The sequence below is a fragment of the Cervus canadensis genome, chromosome 30 (genome assembly GCF_019320065.1).
Source record: "Cervus canadensis isolate Bull #8, Minnesota chromosome 30, ASM1932006v1, whole genome shotgun sequence".
NCBI lineage: Eukaryota > Metazoa > Chordata > Mammalia > Artiodactyla > Cervidae > Cervus > Cervus canadensis.
In genome coordinates this window covers 6,084,348-6,106,896 of record NC_057415.1, presented here as the reverse complement: position 1 = coordinate 6,106,896, position 22,549 = coordinate 6,084,348, and the positions used below count along the sequence as shown (strand labels likewise).

Sequence of the window (22,549 nt, the reverse complement as noted above, 5' to 3'; positions counted from 1 at the left end):
TGTTGTGTTAGTTTCAGGTGTAAAGGGATCCAGTTAAACACATATATATTTTTACATTCTCTTCCACTGATTCTTGAGAGTCCCCTGGACTGCAAACCAGTCAATCCTAAAGGAAATCAACCCTGAACATTCAATGGAAGGATTGATGCTGAGGCTCCAATACTTTGGCTACCTGATGTGAAGAGCCGACTCGCTGGAAAAGATGCTGATGCCGGGAAAGACTGAAGGGAATAGGAGAAGGGGGCAACAGAGGATAAGGTGGTTGGATAACACCGCCATCTGAATGCACATCATTTTGTGTCTCACAGACATCAGTCTGCGAGATAGTGGAAGACGGAGCCTGGCATGCTGCAGGCCACGGGTCCGAGAGAGTCAGACGTGGCTTACTGACTGAACAACGATTATCGGCTGTTACAGGACACCGAGTGTAGTTCCCCGTGTTATACGGTATCAAGTTGTTTTAAGAGACAAACAGTAAATGACCAAGAGTCTCAGAGGGCATCTTGGGGGTCCAACGACTTCACCTGACGGGGACTGTCCCACGGGGCACAGACGTGTGAGGGAAGATGCACAATCCGGAAACATGGATCCATCTGAACAACCGCAGCTTCGCGATGACACAGAGGCTTGTGGAAAGACAAAGATCACTTTTGTCTCTGGCTTGGGAACCAGCTGCCAGCAATTCAGACAATCGTCTGAGTGAGCTGACGGCCGGCCCAGGCTCCGAGAGGACACGGCCTGGACATCACTTGGAAAAATTAAATTAATACAAGTACCCTCTGCTTTTCCTCACCCAAATCTCTGTCTCAAAAGTATTCTCAGCTTGATCTCAAAAGCACTTTTTTAAACTTAAAAATAAAACTCCATTATTCCTGCTGTATGCTGGAAGCTACTTATCAACCAAGGTCAAAGGACTCCTGAAGGATTTATAATAGACTTTAATGTCCACACACAGCAGACATTTCATGGGCGATTCACCTACTTGATGAAGGAGAAACTATTTTTTCCTCCTTTGAAATATTTAGTGAAAACCAAACTACATAACCGTAGTCAAGTTCTTGGGCCAGAGGTCAGGGTCAAATTCTATTACATATAGAAAAGACCAACACTCTATAATTCTATTACAACTCATTTCAAAGAACCGAAATGACTTATAAGAGATTTTGACCCGTATTCCTCCTCTTATTCTTTTGAGAGTACTAAAATATTTTACATGTGTAAAGTTATTGTGTTATTACATAGGGTATTGCTGGGAAATAACTAGAAGCTAGAAAATGTTTTCTTTATGGAAAAAAAAATCCCAAAGAAAGGCAATGCCAAGGCATGTTCAAACTATCGCACAACTGCACTCATCTCACACACTAACAAAGTAATGCTCAAAATTCTCCGAGCCAGGCTGCAACAGTACATGAACCGTGAACTTCCAGATGTTTAAGCTAGATTTAGAAAAGGCAGAGGAACCAGAGATCAAATTGCCAACATCTGTTGGATCATAGAAAAAGCAAGAGAGTTCCAGAAAAACATCTACTTCTGCTTTATTGACTATGCCAAAGCCTTTGACTGTGTGGATCACAACAAACTGTGGAAAATTCTTCAAGAGATGGGACTACCAGACCACTTGACCTCCCTCCTGAGAAAGTAGTATGCAGGTCAAGAAGCAACAGTTAGAACCGGACATGGAGCAACAGACAGGTTTCAAATCGGGAAAGGAGTACGTCAGGGCTGTATAATGTCACCCTGCTTATTTAACTTATATGCAGAGTACATCATGAGAAATGCTGGACTGGATGAAGCACAAGCTGGAATCAAGATTGCCAAGAGAAATATCAATAACCTCAGATACGCAGATGATACAACCCTTATAGCAGAAAGTGAAGAACTAAAGAACCTCTTGATGAAAGTGAAAGAGGAGAGTGAATAAGGTAGCTTAAAACTCTACATTCAAAAAACTAAGATCATGGCATCCATTCCCATCACTTCCTGGCAAATAGGTGGGGAAACAATGGAAACAGTGATAAACTATTTTTTGGGGGCTCCAAAATCACTGCAGATGGTTGACTGCAGCCATGAAATTAAAAGACGTTTGCTTCTTGGAAGAAAAGCTATGACTGACCCAGACAACATATTAAAGAGCAGAGACATTACTTTGCCAACAAAGGTCTGTCTAGACAAAGCTATGGTTTTTCCAGTAGTCATGTATGGATGTGCAGCTGGACTATAAAGAAAGCTGAGTGCTGAAGAATCGATGCTTCTGAACTGTGGTGTTGGAGAAAACTCTTGAGAGTCCCTTGGACTGTAAGGAGATCCAACCAGTACCCATCCTAAAGGAAATCAGTCCTGAATATTCATTGGAAGGGCTGATCCTGAAGCTGAAACTCCAATATTCTGGCCACCTGATGTGAAGACCTGACTGACTCCATGGAAAAGCTCCTGATGCTAGGAAAGATTGAAGGCAGGAGGAGAAGGGGACGACAGAGAATGAGATGGTTGGATAGCATCACCAACGGGATGGACATGAGTGTGAGCAAGCTCCAGGAGTTGGTGAAGGACAGGGAAGCCTGGCATGCTGCAGTCCATAGGGTCTCAAAGAGTTGGGCACGACTAAGTGACTGAACTGAAGGAAAAAAATCATCGCAGTGAGATTTGACTCCTAACTCTCAAACCCCACTGGTTTGTCCCAGACAATTGAAATGAGAAGCAAGCACAGATTAGGTTTCAGCAAAGATGATGGCAGAAATGGACCAGTACAGAAAGCCTTCTGTAAATTTTGACAAACAGAATTTTGAGTAACTACCACCTTTGCTTCAAAGCCCCTTACCAGTACCCTAAATTACTCTTCTTCTCCACGTGACTTGTGATCACATCTCGTTTAATTACCCTGTGTGTAGCGAAGATGTGCTTTATCCTTCAGGGCAATGGGAAGTAACGGATGAATCTGAATGCCCTGTTCCTTCCACTGGACTGCACCTCTGTTCCTCTCAATTCGTGCTCAACATGGCATGCAGCCACTGAGTCAGAACCTCCTGATCTCTCTCCACCACTGTGATCAAGCCTCTTCTTTCCATTAAACCAATCCGACAACATACCTTCCTCCAGGAGGCCTCCACAAAAAATGCAGAAAAAAATAAAAAAGCGGTAGCAGTGCTCGCTTCGGCAGCACATATACTAAGGTTGGAACGATACAGAGAAGATTAGCATGGCCCCTGCGCAAGGATGACACGCAAATTCGTGAAGCGTTCCATATTTAAAAAAAAAAAAAAAAAAAAAGCGGTAGCAGCAAATTTCCACGGTTCCCTTCCCAAGACCACATCATTAAGGATTTTGATTCCTTTCCAATTCCACGATGTTTACAAGATCCTCTGCTAAAACAATTATAAATTCTATTCATCTCTTCTTTAAATGTTCCTTTTCTTACTGCTTTTGACTGTATCTCACAGGAAGCGCATGAAGGGCAAAATATTTCATTATGTGGGGGGAAATCCCCTCTCCAGCACCAGAGACAAATTTAGGTAGATAAGGGCCTTCGTTTATTCCTTCCTCATTTATTTACTGAGTGCTGATCACATGCCAGGAGCCAAGGCAGGGCAGGGGAACACTTGATGAAAAAGATAGAAGTTCTTGTTCTTGGAACTCTACATTTCAGTATGAGAGACAGACAGTAAACACAAATAGGACAGTTAGGAAAAAGGAGAGCCACTGAGAGGTACAGCAAGCAAGCTGGGCAAAGACAGCAGTACCCTTAGCTAGGGTTCTCAGAAAACTCAAAGGAGGCATCATTCCAACAGATGCATAAATAATACAGGAACATGATTCCATTTTTTAAAAAAAATTTTTGGCCAAACTGCATGTGGGATCTTAGTTCCCAGACCAGGGCTCAAACCTGCATAATGTGCACTGGAAGTACAAAGTCTTAACTGCTCAACTGACAGGGAAGTCCCATGATTCCATTTTTAATTCTCCTTTTATCCAACTAACTACAATTGATCCTTACTATTCACAGATTCTATGGTATTTGTGAATTCTCCAACTCACTAAAAATTCATTCGTAACCACCAAATCAATGTTCCTAGTGCTTCTGAGGTCATTCTCAGTCTTATGCAGAGAAGCAAAGTATGACACTCAAGTTCCCATTTAAGGTCAGACAAGGTGACACTCCTGTTTGTTTCAGTTCTCATACTGTAAACCAGAGTCCTTCTTACAGTCTTAACTTCAGTGCTGTGTCTTTCTTATTTTCTGCTTTTTGTTAATGATTTTGCTATTTAAATGGTCCCCAAGCATACTGCTGAAGTGCTGTTTCGTGTTCCCAAGTCCAAAAAAGGCTGCAACTTGCCTTCTGGAGAAAACATGATGCATGTGTTAGATACACTTCCTTCAGGCTTGAGTTTATATAAGGTGTTGTGGCCACAAGTTCAATGTTAGTACATCAGTGATGTACACTAAATAAGGTCTCTAAGCCTGACACAGAAACACACATGCATAAGGAGAGGGATCAGCTCCATTGATAAACATGTGACCAGAGGCTCACAGGAACCTAACCTGGTATTTCCCCGGGAACAATGGCTCAATATTCGCTAGTGCTCTCAGTGACTTTATACCACACTAACTACCGCAAATAGTGAGAATTCACAGTAGATGGATGATGGAAGAGAAAGCTTCAGTGGGGCACCAGCCTCCTTCCTCTTTAATAGAGAAAATGGTCTGACAGGCAACAGCATGGAGCCAGAATCCAGTACACTGCTGTTTTATTGTCGTTGCCTCTTTCTAAAGCAAGTGATGCTAGTTCTCATTTAATGTAGGAATGTATGGCTTTTTCAGTCAGTTTTAAGTAAAAACCAAAAAAGTAGGCAACATGAAGAAAAGATTAAGTAAAAAATAACTTACATGTGGACTCTGAAAAAGTGATAGAAATGAAATTATTTTCAAAACAAACAGACTGACAGAAGACAAACTCATGATTATCAGAGAGGAAAATCAGGGGGAGGGAGAAATGAGGAGCCTGGGATTAACACAGACACACGACTATACATAAAATGGGCTTCCCTGGTGGCTCAGCAGTAAAGAACCAGTCTGCAATGGTCCCGCAATGCCAGAAGCCATACAAGACATGGGTTTGATCCCTGGATCAGGAAGATCCCCTGGAGAAGGAAATGGCAACACACACCAGTATTCTTGCCTGGAGAATCCCACGGACAGAGAAGCCTGGCGGGCTACAGTCCATGGGGTCAGCAAAAAGTCAGATGCAACTTAGTGATCAAACAAATATATATTAATAAAATAGATGATCAACAAGGACCTACTGTATAGCACAGGAATTCTACTCAATATTCTATAATAACCTGTATGGGAAAACAATCTGAAAAAGAATGGATTTATGTATATGTATGACTAAATCACCTTGCTTGTATACCTGAAACACAATATTGGAAATCAACTGTAAAATAAATTTACTCCAATGTAAAATAAAAATTAAATTTAGAAAAAATTCAATGGGAAAGAAAGAGATGGTTCATTCAAAAGTAATAGTCTGCAAAAGTGAGTATACAAGATAGTTCTTTAGGACTCAAGAATAAAGTATCAGAACTTTTATTTGTATTTTTAATCTTTAACAAAATAAAGAAATTAAGCTCTAATATTTGTGAACAACAACAAAAAAAACAGACGGCAAATGGGGAAAGCAGAGGCATGAAGGACTCAAGGGTACCTGGTGTAAAAATGCATACATACAGAGAAACTTCAATTAAAACAGTCATGAGGCCAGAAATGGGCGCCTTCACCCCCTGTAAGAGAGCAGAGCCCAATAGGAAGAAAGACTTCCTCTTCTCACCTGGCAAGAGCTCAGCCAATGAAAAGCCAGTATACCTCAAACTCTCCATTCCTCTGATGGACTGTTTATCACAGCCCTGCCAACTTCCTTTTCCATAAAAGGGCTCTCTCCTGGTTGCAGGGATCTGCATGTGGCTTGCAGACCTGCTCCCCCCACCCCACCCCACCCCCCCTAAGGATTTGCTGATTCAGAATAAATCTATTTTTTTTGCTGAAAAACTAACCGGCAGTCTATTTGTTTCAGGTCAACATGGGACACAGCAGAGATGAAGGTGATGGATGAACAACTGTTGGGAAATGCATACGGAGTAGAGTTTTGGCCTAGGAGTGAAATTATGTGGACATGGATAAATAATTTATCCTGTATAAACCTCAGTTTTCTTACCTGGAAAAGGAGACAATATGAGAATGACAGCATTATCTCAATGATTTAATGAAATAATGTGTAAAGCAGCAGTGTTGAAAGTTTGTAGTCTCAGAACCCCTATAATGCTCTTACAAGTTATTGAGAGGGGATTTCCCCGGCAGTCCAGTGGTTAGGACTCCACGCTTCCAGGGCCATGGGTTTGATCCCTGGTCAGGGAACTAAGATCCTGTGCACGCCACACTGCAGGGCCAAAAATAATAAAGAAGGAAAAAGAAAATATCTTTTAAGAAAAAGTTACTGAGAATTCTAAAGAGCTTTTGCTTATGTGGGTTACATCTATCACTATTCAGTATATTAGAAATTCAAGTTGAGACATTTAAAAAAACACATTCATTAACTAAAGTAACCATAATGAACCCAATTGTTGTTGTTTAGTCGCTAAGTCATGGTCCAACTCTTTTGCGACCCCCTGGACTGAAGCCCTTCAGGCTCCTCTGTTCATGGGATTTTCCAGGCAAGAACACTGGAGTGGGTTGCCATTTCATTCTCCAGAGGATCTTCCCAACACAGAGTTCAAACCTTGGTCTCCTGCATTGGCAGGCAAATTCTTTACCACTGAGCCACCAAGGAAGTCACAATAAGCCCAACAGATGCTAGCAAAGTATTTTTTTAGATCAAGCATGGCTCAGACAGTAAAGAATCTGTCCGCAGTGCAGGAGACCGGGTTTGATTCCTGGGTCGGGAAGATCCCTAAAAGAGGAAATGGCAACCCACTCCAGTCTTCTTGCCTGGAGAATTCCACGGACAGAGGAGCTTGGAGGGCCACAGTCCATGGTGTTGCAAAGAGTTGGACACGACTGAGTGACTAACACACACACTTTTCCAAACAAAAACACTTAGAAGAGTGGCACTGTTCTGCCTATTTGTAAACCTCTTCAATATCTGGCTTCACAAAAGGCCTCTGGACTCTCATACCTGCCTGTGCATTCAATCTGATGTAGCATCACATTCGATGTAGCCTCTGGGAAACTATACTGTGTACTCATGAGAGAACAGAGTGAAGACAGGCCAATAGCATCTTACTATTATTACCAGGCAAAGTTTTAATCTCATGGGCCATCTGACACTGTCTCCAAGACCTCCATAGGTACCTGGGACACAGTGAAATAAAGGGTTTAGAACAGTGCCTGTCACTATGTAGACCCATAATAAACATTAATTCTCTGGCCTTTTTATTCTCAGCCTCAATGTTGTTAGAACAGGAATGCATTAGAGTGAGGCCTTCTTCAGCTCACTACAACTGTATAATATCTAGCTTGGTCATGTAACTAACAGGTTCTATAGTTAACTAGCTGTGTGATATTCATAGCCAAGGACTCTTCATCTGTGTTCAAATTCAAGGATCCATGGGCTTCAAAAGGGTAAAAAAATTACATATCTGTTCTCTGACACTCAGTGTTTACTGCATTGATGACCAGAGGCAATAAACCACAAGTGTACCAGGATGCGGGCCTCAACTGAAATCACAGGTGTTTTACATACAAAACAGACAACCACCAAGGGTCTCCCATACAGCACATCTTGTAATAACTTATAATGGAAAAGAATCTGAAAAAGAACAGATTTATATATACATATAACAATCACTTTGCTATACACCTGAAACTAACACAATACTGCAAATCAGCTATACTTCAAAACAAATTCAATAAAATAAACCACAGGTGATTAAATAGCATATTATGGTTACTATAGATATCTTGAAAAGATGTACATGCTCATCACTATTTCAAAATAAAGTAGTAGTTACGTATTAATAAAGAAGCATAGGTGACTTCCCCAGTAGCCAGTGGTTAGCACTTCATCTTCTAATTCAGAGGGGTTCAGGATCGATCCCTGGTTGGGGAACTAAGATCCCACATGTCTCACCACCAAAAAGCCAAAGCATAAAACAGAAGCAATTGTAAATTGTAAAATACAGAAGCAATTGTATTGTAAAATACACAATAAAAACTTAAAAATTTTTTTAAAAAGCACATATATTACAATAACAAATTTTGAAAATTATCTTGACAGCTGTATTCAGTACAAGTGGCTTGTTTTCAATCCTTTATACTTGACTGTATGCAATTAAAAACCTTGTTCCAAGAAAGGGGACCACTTTCTTGCTCCAAGAAAGGGGCCAAAGGTGTTCATGCAACCGAACCGGTGAGACCTATCTATTTTAAGCAGTTCACTAATTACTCTTTGAGACCAAGTTCCATCACTCCAGCTGGAGTCTAGGGAACATGATGCCCGTGGTGAGGACGAACTGATGACGCACAGCACACCTAAGTGCATTAACAAAGCGCTCAAGAATCCGGTTTGTTTTTACACTAACACTGGAGAATCTGCAAAGTTAAATGCTTTTAAACTAACTAGGCCTAGCACAACAAAATTGTTGAAAAGTTAACAGTGAAGCAAATATTCCCCTGAAGTACCTTTTATCACACTATAAAAACATACAGGACAAATTCCAACAAACAATAATGAATGATTTTGCAAAGACTCTGTCATCAACATAATCTGGGTCTATCGTTGAACAGACTGAAGCAATGTTTCGATAATCAGAAGACTAACCTGGAAGTGTATCACTAAAGTTTGCTTAACATCAAAGTGTTTGACCCTCATGTCCTAAAACAGAAAAAAAAAATAAAAGAAAAAGGAAGAAAAAGGGAGAAAGAAAAGCATTTTCCATGGGTGTGGGGCAGCCATTAATCCAACCAGCTGATTTTTTCCAATCACATTTAAGCAAGTCCATCTATTCCATGCCTGCTTTCTCAGCAGCATATCTCTTTTTACTTGCAAAGATAAAGACAAACTTAAGGGTCTCACTTCATCTAACAAAACAACGTAAAAGTCATACTGGAGTGAATGAGATGTTAAAACCTAATGGGGAAAAAAAAGCCGCACTAAATTATAGAAATCAGGCTGGTGCCTTAGAATGTCACACCAACACCAAGGACAAGCAGTTACTGAATGCATGCTCTCTACCCGTATACCTCTAGTCCCAAGGATGCAATACCATAACCTTCTGATTCACTGAACCAAAGGTTAAGTAATAAAACATAGGAATGTTGAGGAAGCAGGGTACCCTGGGTGAAAGGCCAGATTATGGGATCCAGAGGTGGAAGGGCACTCGGAACAGGGGACACACACAGGAGCGCAAAGTCCCAGAGGAAGGACTCTCCGTACGGCACAAGAGGGAGAAGGGCAGCGTCTGCGCTAGAGGGTTGATGACAGAAGCGGTGAGAGACATGCTTTATGAAAATATACTGAATTGGAGTCTTAGAACCTTGAAAACTCGGCTCGGTTTAGACTTTACCCTGCAGGCCAAGGAAGGCTTCCCAGCAGGGAGCTAGTATGATCACCATGTGTCTTGGGAATAAACAATGGACACTGATCCCATAAGCTCATCTGTCCTAACAGTGGGCCCTTTTGTCAAACCCAGATTCATCAGCATCTACTGTGTCGGGAGCTCTGGTCAATGTTATGTGGCAGCCTGGATGGGAGGGGAGTTTAGGGCAGAATGGATACATGTGGGTATATGGTTGAGTCCCTCTGCTGTCCACCTGAAAACTATCACAACACTGTTAATCACCTATACGCCAAAACAAAATTAAAAGTTGTATGTGTGTGTGTGTTTAAAGTATCCATTGTGTCTAGTGAAATAAATTTTCTAAATGATACTCTGGGGCAATTTTGCCACTACCTATACCTTTGAAATGCAATTCAATTTTCTTGACTGATGATAAAAATTAAAGAGAGAAAATACCACTCTTGTTACTATAACTATGGAAATAAAACCCACGTTTTTAGGATATGCTTGCCTTAACCATGCTGAAGTCAGAATAGTTTTGGAGAGCATTTCTCCTATTAAACAAATTAGAATTGATAATTTTTTCGTGAGAAGTATTGATTAGGCATTGCTAAATATACTTTCATCTAGGAGTTAATGCCCAATTAACACAAATAAAGGAATTGGCTCCATCTGACTTCCAGAATTATTGGCTACTTACTAACTGGCACCTGAAAGCTCATGACCAAATTATGAAGCAGAAGAAACAACAGCTACCTATTTCTGAACTACAATCACGGAAGAGTGCAAGGATTCTAAAATTTAAAGGAAAAAAGTTTTTGCAGAGGGAAAACAAGGAATCCTGTGTCTATTATTGTACACACACACATATAAATATATACACGAGGATCACCATCTCAAAGTAATAAATATGAAAGAGTTGGTTTGTTTCTTTGTAACTGACTCAAGGCTTCCGAGTTGAAAAGCCCCTAGAGCTCTCTCTCTGAAACTGACATAGCTGTCAGGAAACATAGAATAGGTTCAGGGGTCTAGTAACCACTAAAGTGAGAGTGGAAAAAAGGCGGGTGAGATGGGAGTGAAGCCGAAGACTTACAAATATGCCCAATGAACGACCCTGAAAGGAAGTGATAAAATTCTCAACTGTGTTTATACTAGGGAATCGCACTCAAGCCTAAAGCCACTTTAATCGCCCCACTAACGGCAGAAGTCTTTCACAAGATTCGATAAAAAGTGGAAAGACCACGGGTTTTCACCTGGGTTCAGGCCCTGCTCAACCACCGTTTCGGATGGAAACCAACAGAAAAGCAGCCTCCTGCACATCCTGGGGCCCTTCCAACACTGCTGTTCGGAACGCCCAAGTGCCCAGCACAGGACCTGTCACAGTATTCCCAGGAAAATGTCGTTGTCTTATCCCACGGCGGAATGGGGATTCAGAAGGCAGTCGGAGACCCTGTCCACTCACGCTCGGGTAGAGGACCACAGTCCGCGCCAGCAGCCCTGGGGGCCAGCCACCCCCGCTCCCATACCACACACTTCCTGCCGCTTCCATCACCTCCACACCACAGCTTGAGTCTCCTGATCAGTTTACAACTGTTACGGGGATCCCAGTGCCTGGGAGGTGTTGGGAGAGGACGGCTCCCTACACCGCCCCCTCCCCCCCAACCAGCCCCCCACAAACTCTTCACTTGCGGCTTCTGGGAGAACCTAAGAGCAAAGGCAGGAAGCGCAGGGGCAGCCCGCCGACGTCGCGTTCCGCGGGCCTCGGCCGGTTACAAAGTACTGAAGGGAGCTACAGGGACCCAAGCGGGCCGAGGGATGGGGGGACAGTGGGCGCGAGCACCGCGGCAGGGCGCCCCAAAAGAAGCGCAGCGAGCGCCCTCGCTTAGATCGTTTCTACTCTGCAAAGCGCTGCAGCCTTGGGAGTCGGGGGGCGGGATGGCCAGTCCGGAAACCAACTGCACTTTTAGCCACTCGGACGCCCCAAACTCAGAATGACTTCCCCCCATGAGGCTCCCGGAGCGGGCTCCGGCTCGCACCGCTCCCAGGAACGAATGCAGCCCGAACCGAGCCTTGGCTGCGCCCGGGCGGGTAGCGGCAGCCGGAGCCGGCGCTGGGTCCCGGGCAGGCGCGCACCGAGTGGCCGTGCGTCCGCCGCCCAACTTTGCACCCGGCAGGGCCGCTCCCCCGAACTTGGCGGCGGGGACGGGGTGGGGCGAGTACTCACCAACCCCGTACTTCTGCCTCTTGGTCGGGATCCAGCGGGCCATGGCGGCGACCTCGCCCCGCGGCGGCGGCGGCGGCTGCGGCGGCTACAGTTCCCGGGCCTCCGATCGCCGCCGCGCCGCACACCGTCGCGCCCCGGGCCCTTCCGCCATGTTCCGGCAAACTTCGCTCGGCCCCGCGAGCCGTCTCCCCTCCGCGCCGCCAGCTACCCGCTCCGGCTCCCACCGCGAGCCGCGGTCACCTGCTGCGCCCGGCGGCCACGCCGCCGTGCGCGCCCCTCCCGGCGCCGCCTCGGCCCCTCCCGCTGGCCGCGCCCTCCGCCCGCCGAGGCCGCCTCCGCGCCGCGATCCGCGGGCGCCCGCCAGCCAAGGTCTCCGCGCTCTCCCGGGCCCAGGCCGGCTCCGCCTTGCACATTTCCCGGGAGCAATTTCCCAGCACAGACTGGGGTACGTTTTTGTTTTTGTTTTAATCCTTTTAGTGTTTGGCTTTTTTCCCTTCGCCGTCCCCACCCGGGCTAAACCCTGGAGCCTGTATCCCCGGCGGCGGGGTGTCGGGAGCGCTGTGCTGGAGGGGTGGGGCACCCCCAGACGGAGCAGGCGGGAGGGGATGTGGAGTCCTTTCTCACCGCGCGCTCCGGAGCATCTGGGGGAACTAGGATGAGTGCATAGGATCTAAGATAAGTTGTTTCTCGCCGCCCGGGCTCTCGCAGTGCCAGGCACTTAACCGGCGCTCGATAAATATTTGTTGAATGAATGAGCAGTTGACTACTGCATTCACCCCCTAGAGCTTTCGCTGACACCACGAGAGCCGGAAGCCGGACTCCACGGCAAGAGTGAGCTCCTGTGGCCACGGTTCATAGCCTTCAAAGCAGGAACATTTGTCTTCTGGTAAATAGAGAACTAATGCGAAGGAGCCGGGCTCCTCAGAAGTATCAGGTAGTTTCTTAGGGGAGCCCCCGAGCGAGAATTATGTAGCGAGTTCTGACTTGGAAATCTTAATGTCCCCGAGAAACACCTGGGCTCCTCCCCAGCTGAAGAGACTCAGACCCAGCTGAAGAAATTCAGACCTTCATGGTCCAGGGGAAAGCCCGCCCCAAAGACCTCCCTTTTCCAGCAGCCCAAAGAGCATTCCTGGGGGGATGGGGACGAGGCACACCCGAATCTTTCTCGTTCACTAGCTGCATTGTTCAGACAAAGAGTCAAACGCAGGGACTGCACATTTGAACAGCCAGCCGTGAGCTGTTGGCGTCCTCTGAAACTCTCCTCCTGGAACTCACTTCCTTCTGGAGAGACCTCAAGAATGAAGATTGGATCCGAGTCCCAGGTGGGGGTGGGGCGCCTTGCTACCTCACTCACAGAAGTAAAATCTCAGAGTAAATGACCAGCTGATTCGGGTTCACCATCGGAGAAAAAGCCTCTTGAAAGAAATTACTTTGTCCTCGCAGCTTATGAAGATTTTCTTGCCGATTTCGAACGTGAAAGAAAAATGAAACATGTAATAAAACAGAACAAAACTACACTGAAAACGGTGCATTTTAACTTTGGTAACTTTTTGCAAAGTCAGATCTGAATTTTTTTTTTTTTTTAAGGTCTTGTCAATGGTGGGTAACTACGTATTTAGTCATCGTGTAATAAGAAATCTAGTTACTTTAGACTTAACATTCAGAAGGGATTCCGTCATCTCTCCCCCAGATTTATTTTCCTCTGCTAATGACATCATGATTAACCTAACTTCCCATGTCAGGTAATTTTTTTCTTTTCGCAAATATTTATTGGGTGCCTACTAGATGTCAAGCAATAGAAGCACAGCAGTGAATAAAATTCCTACCCTCATAGAGCTTAGTGTCTAACAGAGGCGGGTAAGGCAAATTTAAGCCAAATGAGGCTAAACCTGTATAGAAAACTCCAGAGAAAGGAGGAGAGGATGAGGGTGGTAGGGATGCTGCAGTTCTATATCCAGTTGTCTGCGAAGGCATCTCTCATAAAGTGACATTGAACTATAAATCTGCAGAAGTGAGGGTTTCAGAGAAAAGCGTTCAGAAATCAACAACAGCAAAAGTAAAAGCCAGAGGCATGTTTGGCTGGTTCTGAAACCATGAAGGAACAACAAGGATTCCTGGGTAGCAAGAGATGTTAGTAAGGGGCAGAGTATGGGAAAAAACTTGTGAGAGACACAGTGTGAGCCAATAAAGCAGGACCTCAAAGGGTATAGTGAGAACTTCATATATTGGCTGTGAAAAAAGTTTGGAGGATTTTGAACCAACCAAGGACATGATCTAACATGACTGCTGTGGGTTGAATAGACTGTAAAGACACAAGGGAAGATGAAGGAAGATCAGATGGTCAGAAGACTATTTCAGTAGTTCAGGCAAGAAATGAAGGCAGTTGGGTCCAGGATGGTGGGGGTCGAGATAGAAAAAAAGTTCTTGACAGAGACTGAAGGTAGGAACCACTGAAGGGCAGTGTGGACACAAGGAAATTTACTGAGGCTTCTGGACTCCTCAGCGCACTTTTACTACCATATGTTTTTGGAAAGTTTGTGTGCTTAGTAGCTCAGTCGTGTCCAGCTCTTTTGTGACTCCCTGGACTGGAGCCTACCAGGCTCCTCTGTCCATGGGATCCCCCAGGCAAGCATACTGGAGTGGCTTGCTATTTCCTCCTCCAGGGGACCTTCCCGGCCCAGGGATTGAACCCTAGTGTCCTTTATCTCCTGCATTGCAGGTCGACTCTTTACCCGCTGAGCCAACTGGGAAGCCCTTTTGGAAAGTTTGGTGAATGGATAAATCTGTCTATGCTTTTTTTTTTTTTTTTTAATAAACAGCTTCACTATATAGGCTTCAGGCCTTAGAAACTCTGAATCTTGACCCCTAGTGTGAAACACAGCATGGGTCGAGCATAACCCTAAGGAGAGGGGAATGGGCAATACTGGGTTGGCTTGCCCACACGCAGTAAAGCCAAGCTACTAACACTGGGCTGTGGTGAAAGAAAGTACAGTATCCATCGCAGGGAGTCAAGCAAGACGTTCAGGACTCCAAAAGTACTCAAACTCCCCACTGGTTTCAGCTAAGCATTTTTAAAGGCCAGGTGAGGGAGGAGCATCCCAGACTGTGTGACCAGCTTGTGCACAAGTCTCTGATTGGTTGATGATAAGGTAACAGGATCCTGTCACAGGAGTTAACAATAGACTCCTTAGACTCCAGTAGGTCTGGGGGGCTATGTGCTGGTGGTCATCAAGTCGTTGATTTCTTCCACTTGGTGGGGGTAAAACAAGTCAGGAAACCTGCATCAGACACTATTTTACCTGGATACTTCTGGGAAGAACTAAAGCAGAGAGCCTGGGGGAGGGGTCTGTATTGGGAAGGCCAAACACAGTTACTACATAGGGTTGCCATTTTTTTAATCATCTGTGATATCTATCTATCTTCACCTTTTATATCCTGGTTGCTCTGTATTGAAGTTTTCCTTTCATATTTCCTTAGGTCTGACTTCACACCTTCCTCAGCAATTCTCCATGAGGACCATTAGGAGCTTAAGTATTTTGCACAAAGTTACTTCAGTCACCTGTATTTTTGAGAAAATTGGATGAGTGACATTCTCTAACCACAGGTTTGTTTTAAATTTAATACACATCAGAGTGTTAATCCTCATTCAATATAACTGGATTTCTACCAAAATGACTTAAGCTGCCTCACCCCCACCCCATCCCCACATACACACACCCTCTGCCCTGCCTCCACCCCCACCCCACCACCTAGAATTGAAGGCTTTTTGCAAAACTTGAGGTTTGAATTTGGACACTAGATATTTCAAGTGTAACAATAATTGCAATAAGAGGGTTGGAGGAAAATGGAAAATTTTAATTACAGCTTTCAGGATGTTTATTCTTTTTCCTCTGAAGACTGAAGTCCACCCACTTTGTTATATCAGATGGTTAAATCCCAATTTGAAAGTCCATTTAAATCATAAAAGCAGAGCTATTCAAAGTCTTTTATTAAAATGTGGCTGAAAATTAGAGAGTCAACTAGATGGGTAAGTGGAAAAACAGCAGGATTCCCAGAAATACCCTTTTCTTTTTCCTCTGATATCTTTTCAGAGGAAACATTAAGCATATTCCACAACCAGGGATATTCCGACTCCAAAACCCATACAAGTACAAACACAAGCACTCACAAGCATTAGCTTGCTCTGTTGCAAGGTGCCTCGGAGAAAGAAATGAGGATAAATGAATTTGGAGGCTAGTTAACGATGCCGATGAGAATAGAGAGATGTGAAGACAGCTGGCAAGAGCTTTACTTCCTCTACTGATAACCAGGTTTATTTTCCCAAATCTGGCTGACTTAAAATTGAGTCTCTCAAAGAAGCTATGTGTTCTGTTAAAGAAAAAATTATTTTCTAGGTAGAGGAAGCTCATTCTTTGATCCTACATATGAGTGGAGTTACTTGTTGTTTAGTCACTAAGTCATGTCCTACTCTTGAGACCTCATGAACTATAGCCAGCAAGACTGCCCTGTCCATGGGATTTCCCAGGCAAGAATACTAGAGTGGGTTGCCATTTCCTTCTGCAGGGGATCTTCCTGACCCAGGGATTGAACCCACGTATCCTGCATTGGCAGGCGTATTCTTTACCACTTTACCACCTAGGAAGCCAGAGTGGAGTGACTAGAACTACAAAAAAAGGGGAGGAGGGATATATTTGACTCTAAACACCACTTTGCAGTCTTCTTAGGGCAAATGCTTCAGGACAGGGTGATACATTGTAATTTGAGACCAGTGAGCTAAACTAGAGAAAGGAATGGATATCTACAGCCCTAGAAACACCTTTTTCATATGACCGGAAGATTCCCATCACTATCTACTCTCTGCCCTCAAATACTCTGGCTGGTGAGCATCTCTGGGTCTGTCCTTGACTCTGCTCTGTGACTTTGGAGGTCCAGTTTCTCTGATGAATGGGGAGATGATGGTCAGGGCTCTAAAGCTGTTCACATCTTCAGCCCCATCACTGTGAGACTGATGCTTGGTGAACACTTTCATAACAAGAAGCTTTTAGCTTTGTTTCTAGAATAGTCTTTGCTGCACATATCCTTTAAGAGAAGTTGATGATGTGAGCAATTTGAAGTCATTTGTTGTTGTTCAGTCGTGCCCGACTCTTTGTGACCCCATGGACTGCAGCACACCAGGTCTCCCCATTCCTCACTATCTCCCAGAGTTTGCCCCATTTCATGTCCATTGAGTCAGTGATGCTATCCAACCATCTCATCCTCTGGGAACATTCGACTCATTGGAAAAGGCCCTGATGCTGGGAAAGATTAAAGGCAAAAGGGGAAGGAGGCAACAGAGGATGAGATGGTTGAAATCATTGTGCTTAGTCACTCAGTTGTGTCCAGCTCTTTGTGATCCCATGGACTGTAGCCTGCCAGGCCACTCTGTCCATGGGATTTCCCGGGCACGAATACTGGAGTGGGTTACCATGCCCTCCTCCAGGAGATCTTCCCAACCCAGGGATCAAACCCAGGTCTCCAGCACTGCAGGAGGATTCTTTACCATCTGAGCCATTGAAGTCATTAATTTAATGAAAACTGGGTTGTTTGATAGAGGAGAAGGAATGAAAACTACTTGACTTTTTAAAAGGCTATCTTTATATATATCTTTTTAAGTGGCATCTCCTTGTTTTTTAACATTTGTTTACCTGTTTTTGATTGTGCTGGGTCTTCATTGCTGCACGCGGGCTTTCTCTAGTTGTGGAGAGCAGGGGCTACTCTTTGTTGCAGTGCACAGATTCTCACCGTGGTGACTTCTCTTGTTAGGCAGCACAGGTTCATGCTCCCTTCATTGGCAGGCTGATTCCCAATCACTGGACCTCCATGGAAGTCCTATTTAATTGTATCTTGAAAAAGATATATATATATATTGAAAAATTATCTCCATAAAACTCTGTCTGAAACAAAAGGTGATGAAAACTAAGACGCAAAATGGAAAAGTTAAGCTGTAAGCTTAAGTAAAAATAATTCAACTATATATGCTATATTATGATTGTTCAGTTCAGTTCAGTCACTTAGTCGTGTCCGACTCTTTGTGACCCCATGAATCGCAGCACACCAGGCCTCCCTGTCCATCACCAACTCCCGGAGTTTACTCAAACTCATGTCCATTGAGTCAGTGATGCCATCCAGACATCTCATCCTCTGTCGTCCCCTTCTCCTCCTGCCCCCAATCCCTCCCAGCATCAGAGTCTTTTCCAATGAGTCCACTCTTCTCATGAGGTGGCCAAAGTATTGGAGTTTCAGCTTCAGCATCAGTCCTTCCAATGAACACCCAGGACTGATCTCCTTTCGGATGGACTGGTTGGATCTCCTTGCAGCCCAAGGGACTCTCAAGAGTCTTCTCCAACACCACAGTTCAAAAGCCATCAATTTTTCAGCGCTCAGCTTTCTTCACAGTCCAACTTCACATCCATACATGACCACTGAGAAAAAACCATAGCCTTGATAATGGACTTGTTGCAATAGTAATGTTCTGCTTTTTAATACGCGTATCTAGTTGGTCATAACTTTCCTTCCAGGAGGTAAGCGTCTTTTAATTTCTGGCTGCAGTCACCATCTGCAGTGATTTTGGAGCCCCCAGAAATAATGTCTGACACTGTTTCCACTGTCTCCCCATCTATTTCCCATGAAGTGATGGGACCAGATGCCATGATCTTAGTTTCTGAATGTTGAGCTTTAAGCCAACTTTTTCACTCTCCTCTTTCACTTTCATCAAGAGGCTTTTTAGTTCCTCTTCACTTTCTGCCATAAGGGTGGTGTCATCTGCATATCTGAGGTTATTGATATTCTCCCAGCAATCTTGATTCCAGCTTGTGCTTCTTCCAGCCCAGCTTTTCTCATGATGTACTCTGCATATAAGTTAAATGAGCAGGGTGACAATATACAGCCTTGACATACTCCTTTTCCTATTTGGAACCAGTCTGTTGTTCCATGTCCAGTTCTAACTGTTGCTTCCTGACCTGCATATAGGTTTCTCAAGAGGTAATCATATTATGATTGTAACTACATAAAATTATTCATTTTCATGGAAAATGACTGTAGAGGAAAATGAAAAAAAAAACAACATTTTATTCAACCTTCTTTAAGACAAAATAAACAAAAGAAAAACTACTTGGTTGCTGAGATTCCCTGGACAATGTAGAAAAGCAGGATGTTAAATGCCTAGATTTGACCTTTATTCAGGACAGGAGTGAAGTTTCATTCTGCAGTCCCTTTGTAACAAGGACACTATTCTTATACTGTTTAGGTGACTGTCATATTCAGCAAATTTTTCTATTTCTTTGAGGTCAGTTAAGAAACAAATGTTTGGTCCAGAATTTTTATTTAATACCAGACAGGTTTTCCATGGTCACCAGCTGTAATGTAACAATGGTAATTAACATGTATGGCTTGTGTCTGATACTATTTTTATTCAATTTCTTTAATCCCCACACATCCTAAAGAGGTAAATAGAACTGCTGTCATCTCCTCGTTACAAATGTGCAAACTGCAACTCAGACCTGGTTATAGTATTGCCCACATAGGTAGCGGCAGAACTAAATTCAAAACCCAGGCAGACTAGTGCCAGGGTCCATGGTCAAAACCAAGGATCAGTGAACTTTTATTGTAAAAGGCCCATGTGTGTATTTTAGACTTTGCAGGCCGCATGGTCTCTGTTGCAACCACTCCACCCTGCAGTTGTAGCAGAAAAACAGCCATAGACAATATGCAACAAATGAGTGTGGCTGTGTGCCAATAAAACTTTGTTTGTAGACATGGCATTTGAATTTCATGTAATTTTCTTATGTCATGAAATATTCCTCTACTGATTTTTTTCCAATTATTTTTAAAATGTTAAAAATCATTTTTGCAGGTGATGGGCTGGATTTGGTTTGAAGGTCATAATTTGCCAACCCCTGCTCTGTACTGTGACTGCTACCCTTTGAAGTCTGTGGAGGAGGGGAGAAAAGGAAGGGGGAAAGGGCCTCCAGGAGAAGAGGCAGGGAACAAGGGAGGCACCAATGTGGGACTTACCCACCAGAAGTCTGTCACATAAGGACTTGGGAGAAGCTTCTGGAAGAAAAGTCATTAGGAGAGAAGAACTCCAAGTAGTGAAGGTTGCCTTAGAAGTCAGAGGACAGGACACTCTAACAACAGTAAGTATCTGTCCTGGGGAACTGTCTACTGGCCTAGCCCCTCTATTCTGAATGATGGAAACTATGAATAAAAAAATGTAACTAAATCTCTATAAGACAATGGCACACAAGTAACTGCATTGGTACCCACTGAACAAGTGGACTTTTAAAGAGGTGAGGGAGGCATGTTCATTGCGGCATTAGTCACAATAGCCAAGATGTGGGAATGACCTGAGTGTGAATGCAGGGATGAATGGATGAAGATGTGCTGTAACATACAATGGAATACTATTCATCCCTGAGAAAGAAAGATATCCTGACATTTGCAATGTCATTGAGGACCTTGGGGGCATTATGCTAAGTAAAATAAGTCAAATAGAAAGCTAAATACTTGATCTGTGAACTCGTAGAAACAGAATAGGCTGATGGTGGCCAGGAGCTGGGGAAGGCAAAAATGAGGAGATGTTGGTCAAAGGTTACAAACTTGGAACTAGAAGTTCTAGTTGAGGATCTAATGAGGATCTTAAGTTCTGAGGATCTAATGTACCGCATGATGACTATACTGGAGTTAACAATACTGTATTACATACTAGAAAGTTGCTGAGAAAGTATATCTTAAATGTTTTCACCTAGACTATGTAGAAAAGCATATAGTAATTAATTATGTGATGCTATGAAGGTGTTAGCTACAGCTGTGGTGGTAATCATTTTGTAATATGTAAGTATCAAGTCAACATGTCACATAGCTTAAACCTACCCAGTGTTATATTAATTATATCTCAACCTGGGGGGAAAATAAGGGAGTGGAGGGAGAGACATTGTTTTCTTGTGTGTCCTAATGGAAATGACAGAGGGCCTGGCAGAAATCATGGTGCTAGAAGGAGATGTGAAAACATCCATGGAAAGGTTTGCAAGGCCTTGTAGACACTGGTGATACCACCTAGCAAAGAACAGAGTAAGAAATAAAAGAAAATGGTCAGGTTATTCTGAGGACTATTCCAGAAATATTTGAAAGGAAATTTGTCAAGGAACTGAGAGTGTTGAAACTGTAGAACCAGATCCAGATAGACAATCTTTTCTTTTTCAGCCTTATTGAGATATAATTGACATACAATTGTATATATAAGGTGTACAATGCGATGATATGATGTACATATTATTGTGAAATGATTCCCACAAAAGGATTAGATAGCAGCTCCATCACTTCATGTGATTAATGTGTGTGTGTGTGTGTGTGTTAAAAACATTGAAGATTTACTCTTAGCAATTTTCGAGTATATAATACAGTATTGTAGTCACTATACTGTATATTAGATCCCCTGAACTTATTTATCTTTTTTCTTTTTAGTTTTCTGGCCCTCAAGAATTCTCTGAAATATTTATTTATTTTAAAATCTTTTGGCCATATATTGCATGGCATGCAGTAGGCGGGATCTTAGTTCCCTGACCAGAGATGGAACCTGTCCCATGCAGTGGAAGCATGGAGTCTCAACCACTGGACTACCTGGGAAGTCCCAAAACTTACTCATCTTACAACTGAAGTTTGAACCCTTTGACCAACATCTCCCCATTTCCCACATCCCCCAGCTCCTGCCAACCACCATTCTACTCTGTTTCCATGAGTTCTTTTCTTTAAGCTCCACATGAGTGAGATCATATAGTGCTTGTCCTTCTCTGTCTGACATAGTTTACTTAGCAAAATGCCCTGAAGGTCCATTCATGTAGCTAGAAATGGCAGGATTTCCATCTTTCTCATGGTTGAGTAATATTCCATTGTCGATATATACCAGAGTTTCTTTATTTGTTAATCTCTTAATGGAAACTTCGGTCATTTCCATACTTTGGCTATGGAGTATAATGCTGCAGTCAACATGGGGGCTCATAGATCTCTTAGATATCCTGTTTTTATTTCCTCCAGATAAACATATGGGTGATATTCTTAACTGCTTTTATCTTCATGAGTTCAATGGGATTTGGACAATTATTTGCTGTCTTTAACTGGTCCTTGGCCTCAGAATTCATGTTTTTGAATGTCAGCTCCTTTTATCCTCTTGAGAGAACTTACATTTAAAAGAGTTGTTATTGTCACAATAAAAGACACCCAAGTTTTTAGGAATTGTTCATTTGGATGATAAGATTTTAAATTTAGATTTTTTTCATTAATAATTTCAATTAATTTTTTAAATTTATGTATTAAATTATTTGGCTGTGCCAGGTCTTAGTTGTAGTATGCGGGATCTTCCATCTTCATCGTGGCTTGCAGGATCTTTAGTTGTGGCATGCCAACTCTGAGTTGAAGCATTGGGATCTAGTTCCCTGACCAGGGATCAAATCTGGAGCCCCTGAATTGGGAGTGCAGAGTCTTAGCCATTGAACCATCATGGAAACCTCTAAGTTAAAGATATTTTGAAAGTTGTTCTCTGAACCAAGTAAATACTGGTTTGCAAAGCCCATGAATGATAGCTTGGCAACAAACCTTTAATGTTAACTTGTAGGCAACGTAATGGATGCAGTCTTTCTTGTACAGTCTTCCATCTCAAGGTATGGCTTCATCTCAGGATTGTTTTGCGTCATCTTTAGGCAATATTCCTGAACTTACTTCTTTCATAATAACAAGTTTTCTC

General features: G+C 43.3%; 2 protein-coding genes and 1 non-coding gene across 14 annotated transcripts in view; 2 read left to right on the top strand and 1 right to left on the bottom strand.

Annotated features, from left to right (window-relative positions):
- The window catches only part of DOCK5 (dedicator of cytokinesis 5), a 277,587-nt gene extending 265,677 nt beyond the window's left edge, over positions 1-11,910 (bottom strand). For both annotated transcript variants that reach the window (XR_006266643.1, XM_043453375.1), the window contains exon 1: positions 11,773-11,910. Coding sequence is in view for 1 of the 2 variants with exons in the window: in XM_043453375.1 (XP_043309310.1) it covers positions 11,773-11,815 (43 nt within the window). In the remaining variant the exon portion in view is untranslated. The remainder of the gene's footprint in view (positions 1-11,772) is intronic.
- On the top strand, positions 3,142-3,248 carry LOC122432185. The gene has a single exon (XR_006266789.1). It is a non-coding gene; the product is annotated as a U6 spliceosomal RNA (small nuclear RNA).
- Positions 11,814-22,549, top strand: part of LOC122431841 (proline-rich protein 2-like) — a 44,755-nt gene continuing 34,019 nt past the window's right edge. For 4 of the 11 annotated variants that reach the window (XR_006266646.1, XR_006266647.1, XR_006266645.1 and 1 more), the window contains exons 1-3: positions 11,814-12,217; positions 15,250-15,376; positions 19,664-19,946. Coding sequence is in view for 3 of the 11 variants with exons in the window: in XM_043453377.1 (XP_043309312.1) it covers positions 11,814-12,217; positions 12,556-12,607 (456 nt within the window). In the remaining 8 variants the exon portion in view is untranslated. The other 7 variants (XR_006266650.1, XR_006266649.1, XR_006266651.1 and 4 more) reach the window with 5 other exon arrangements.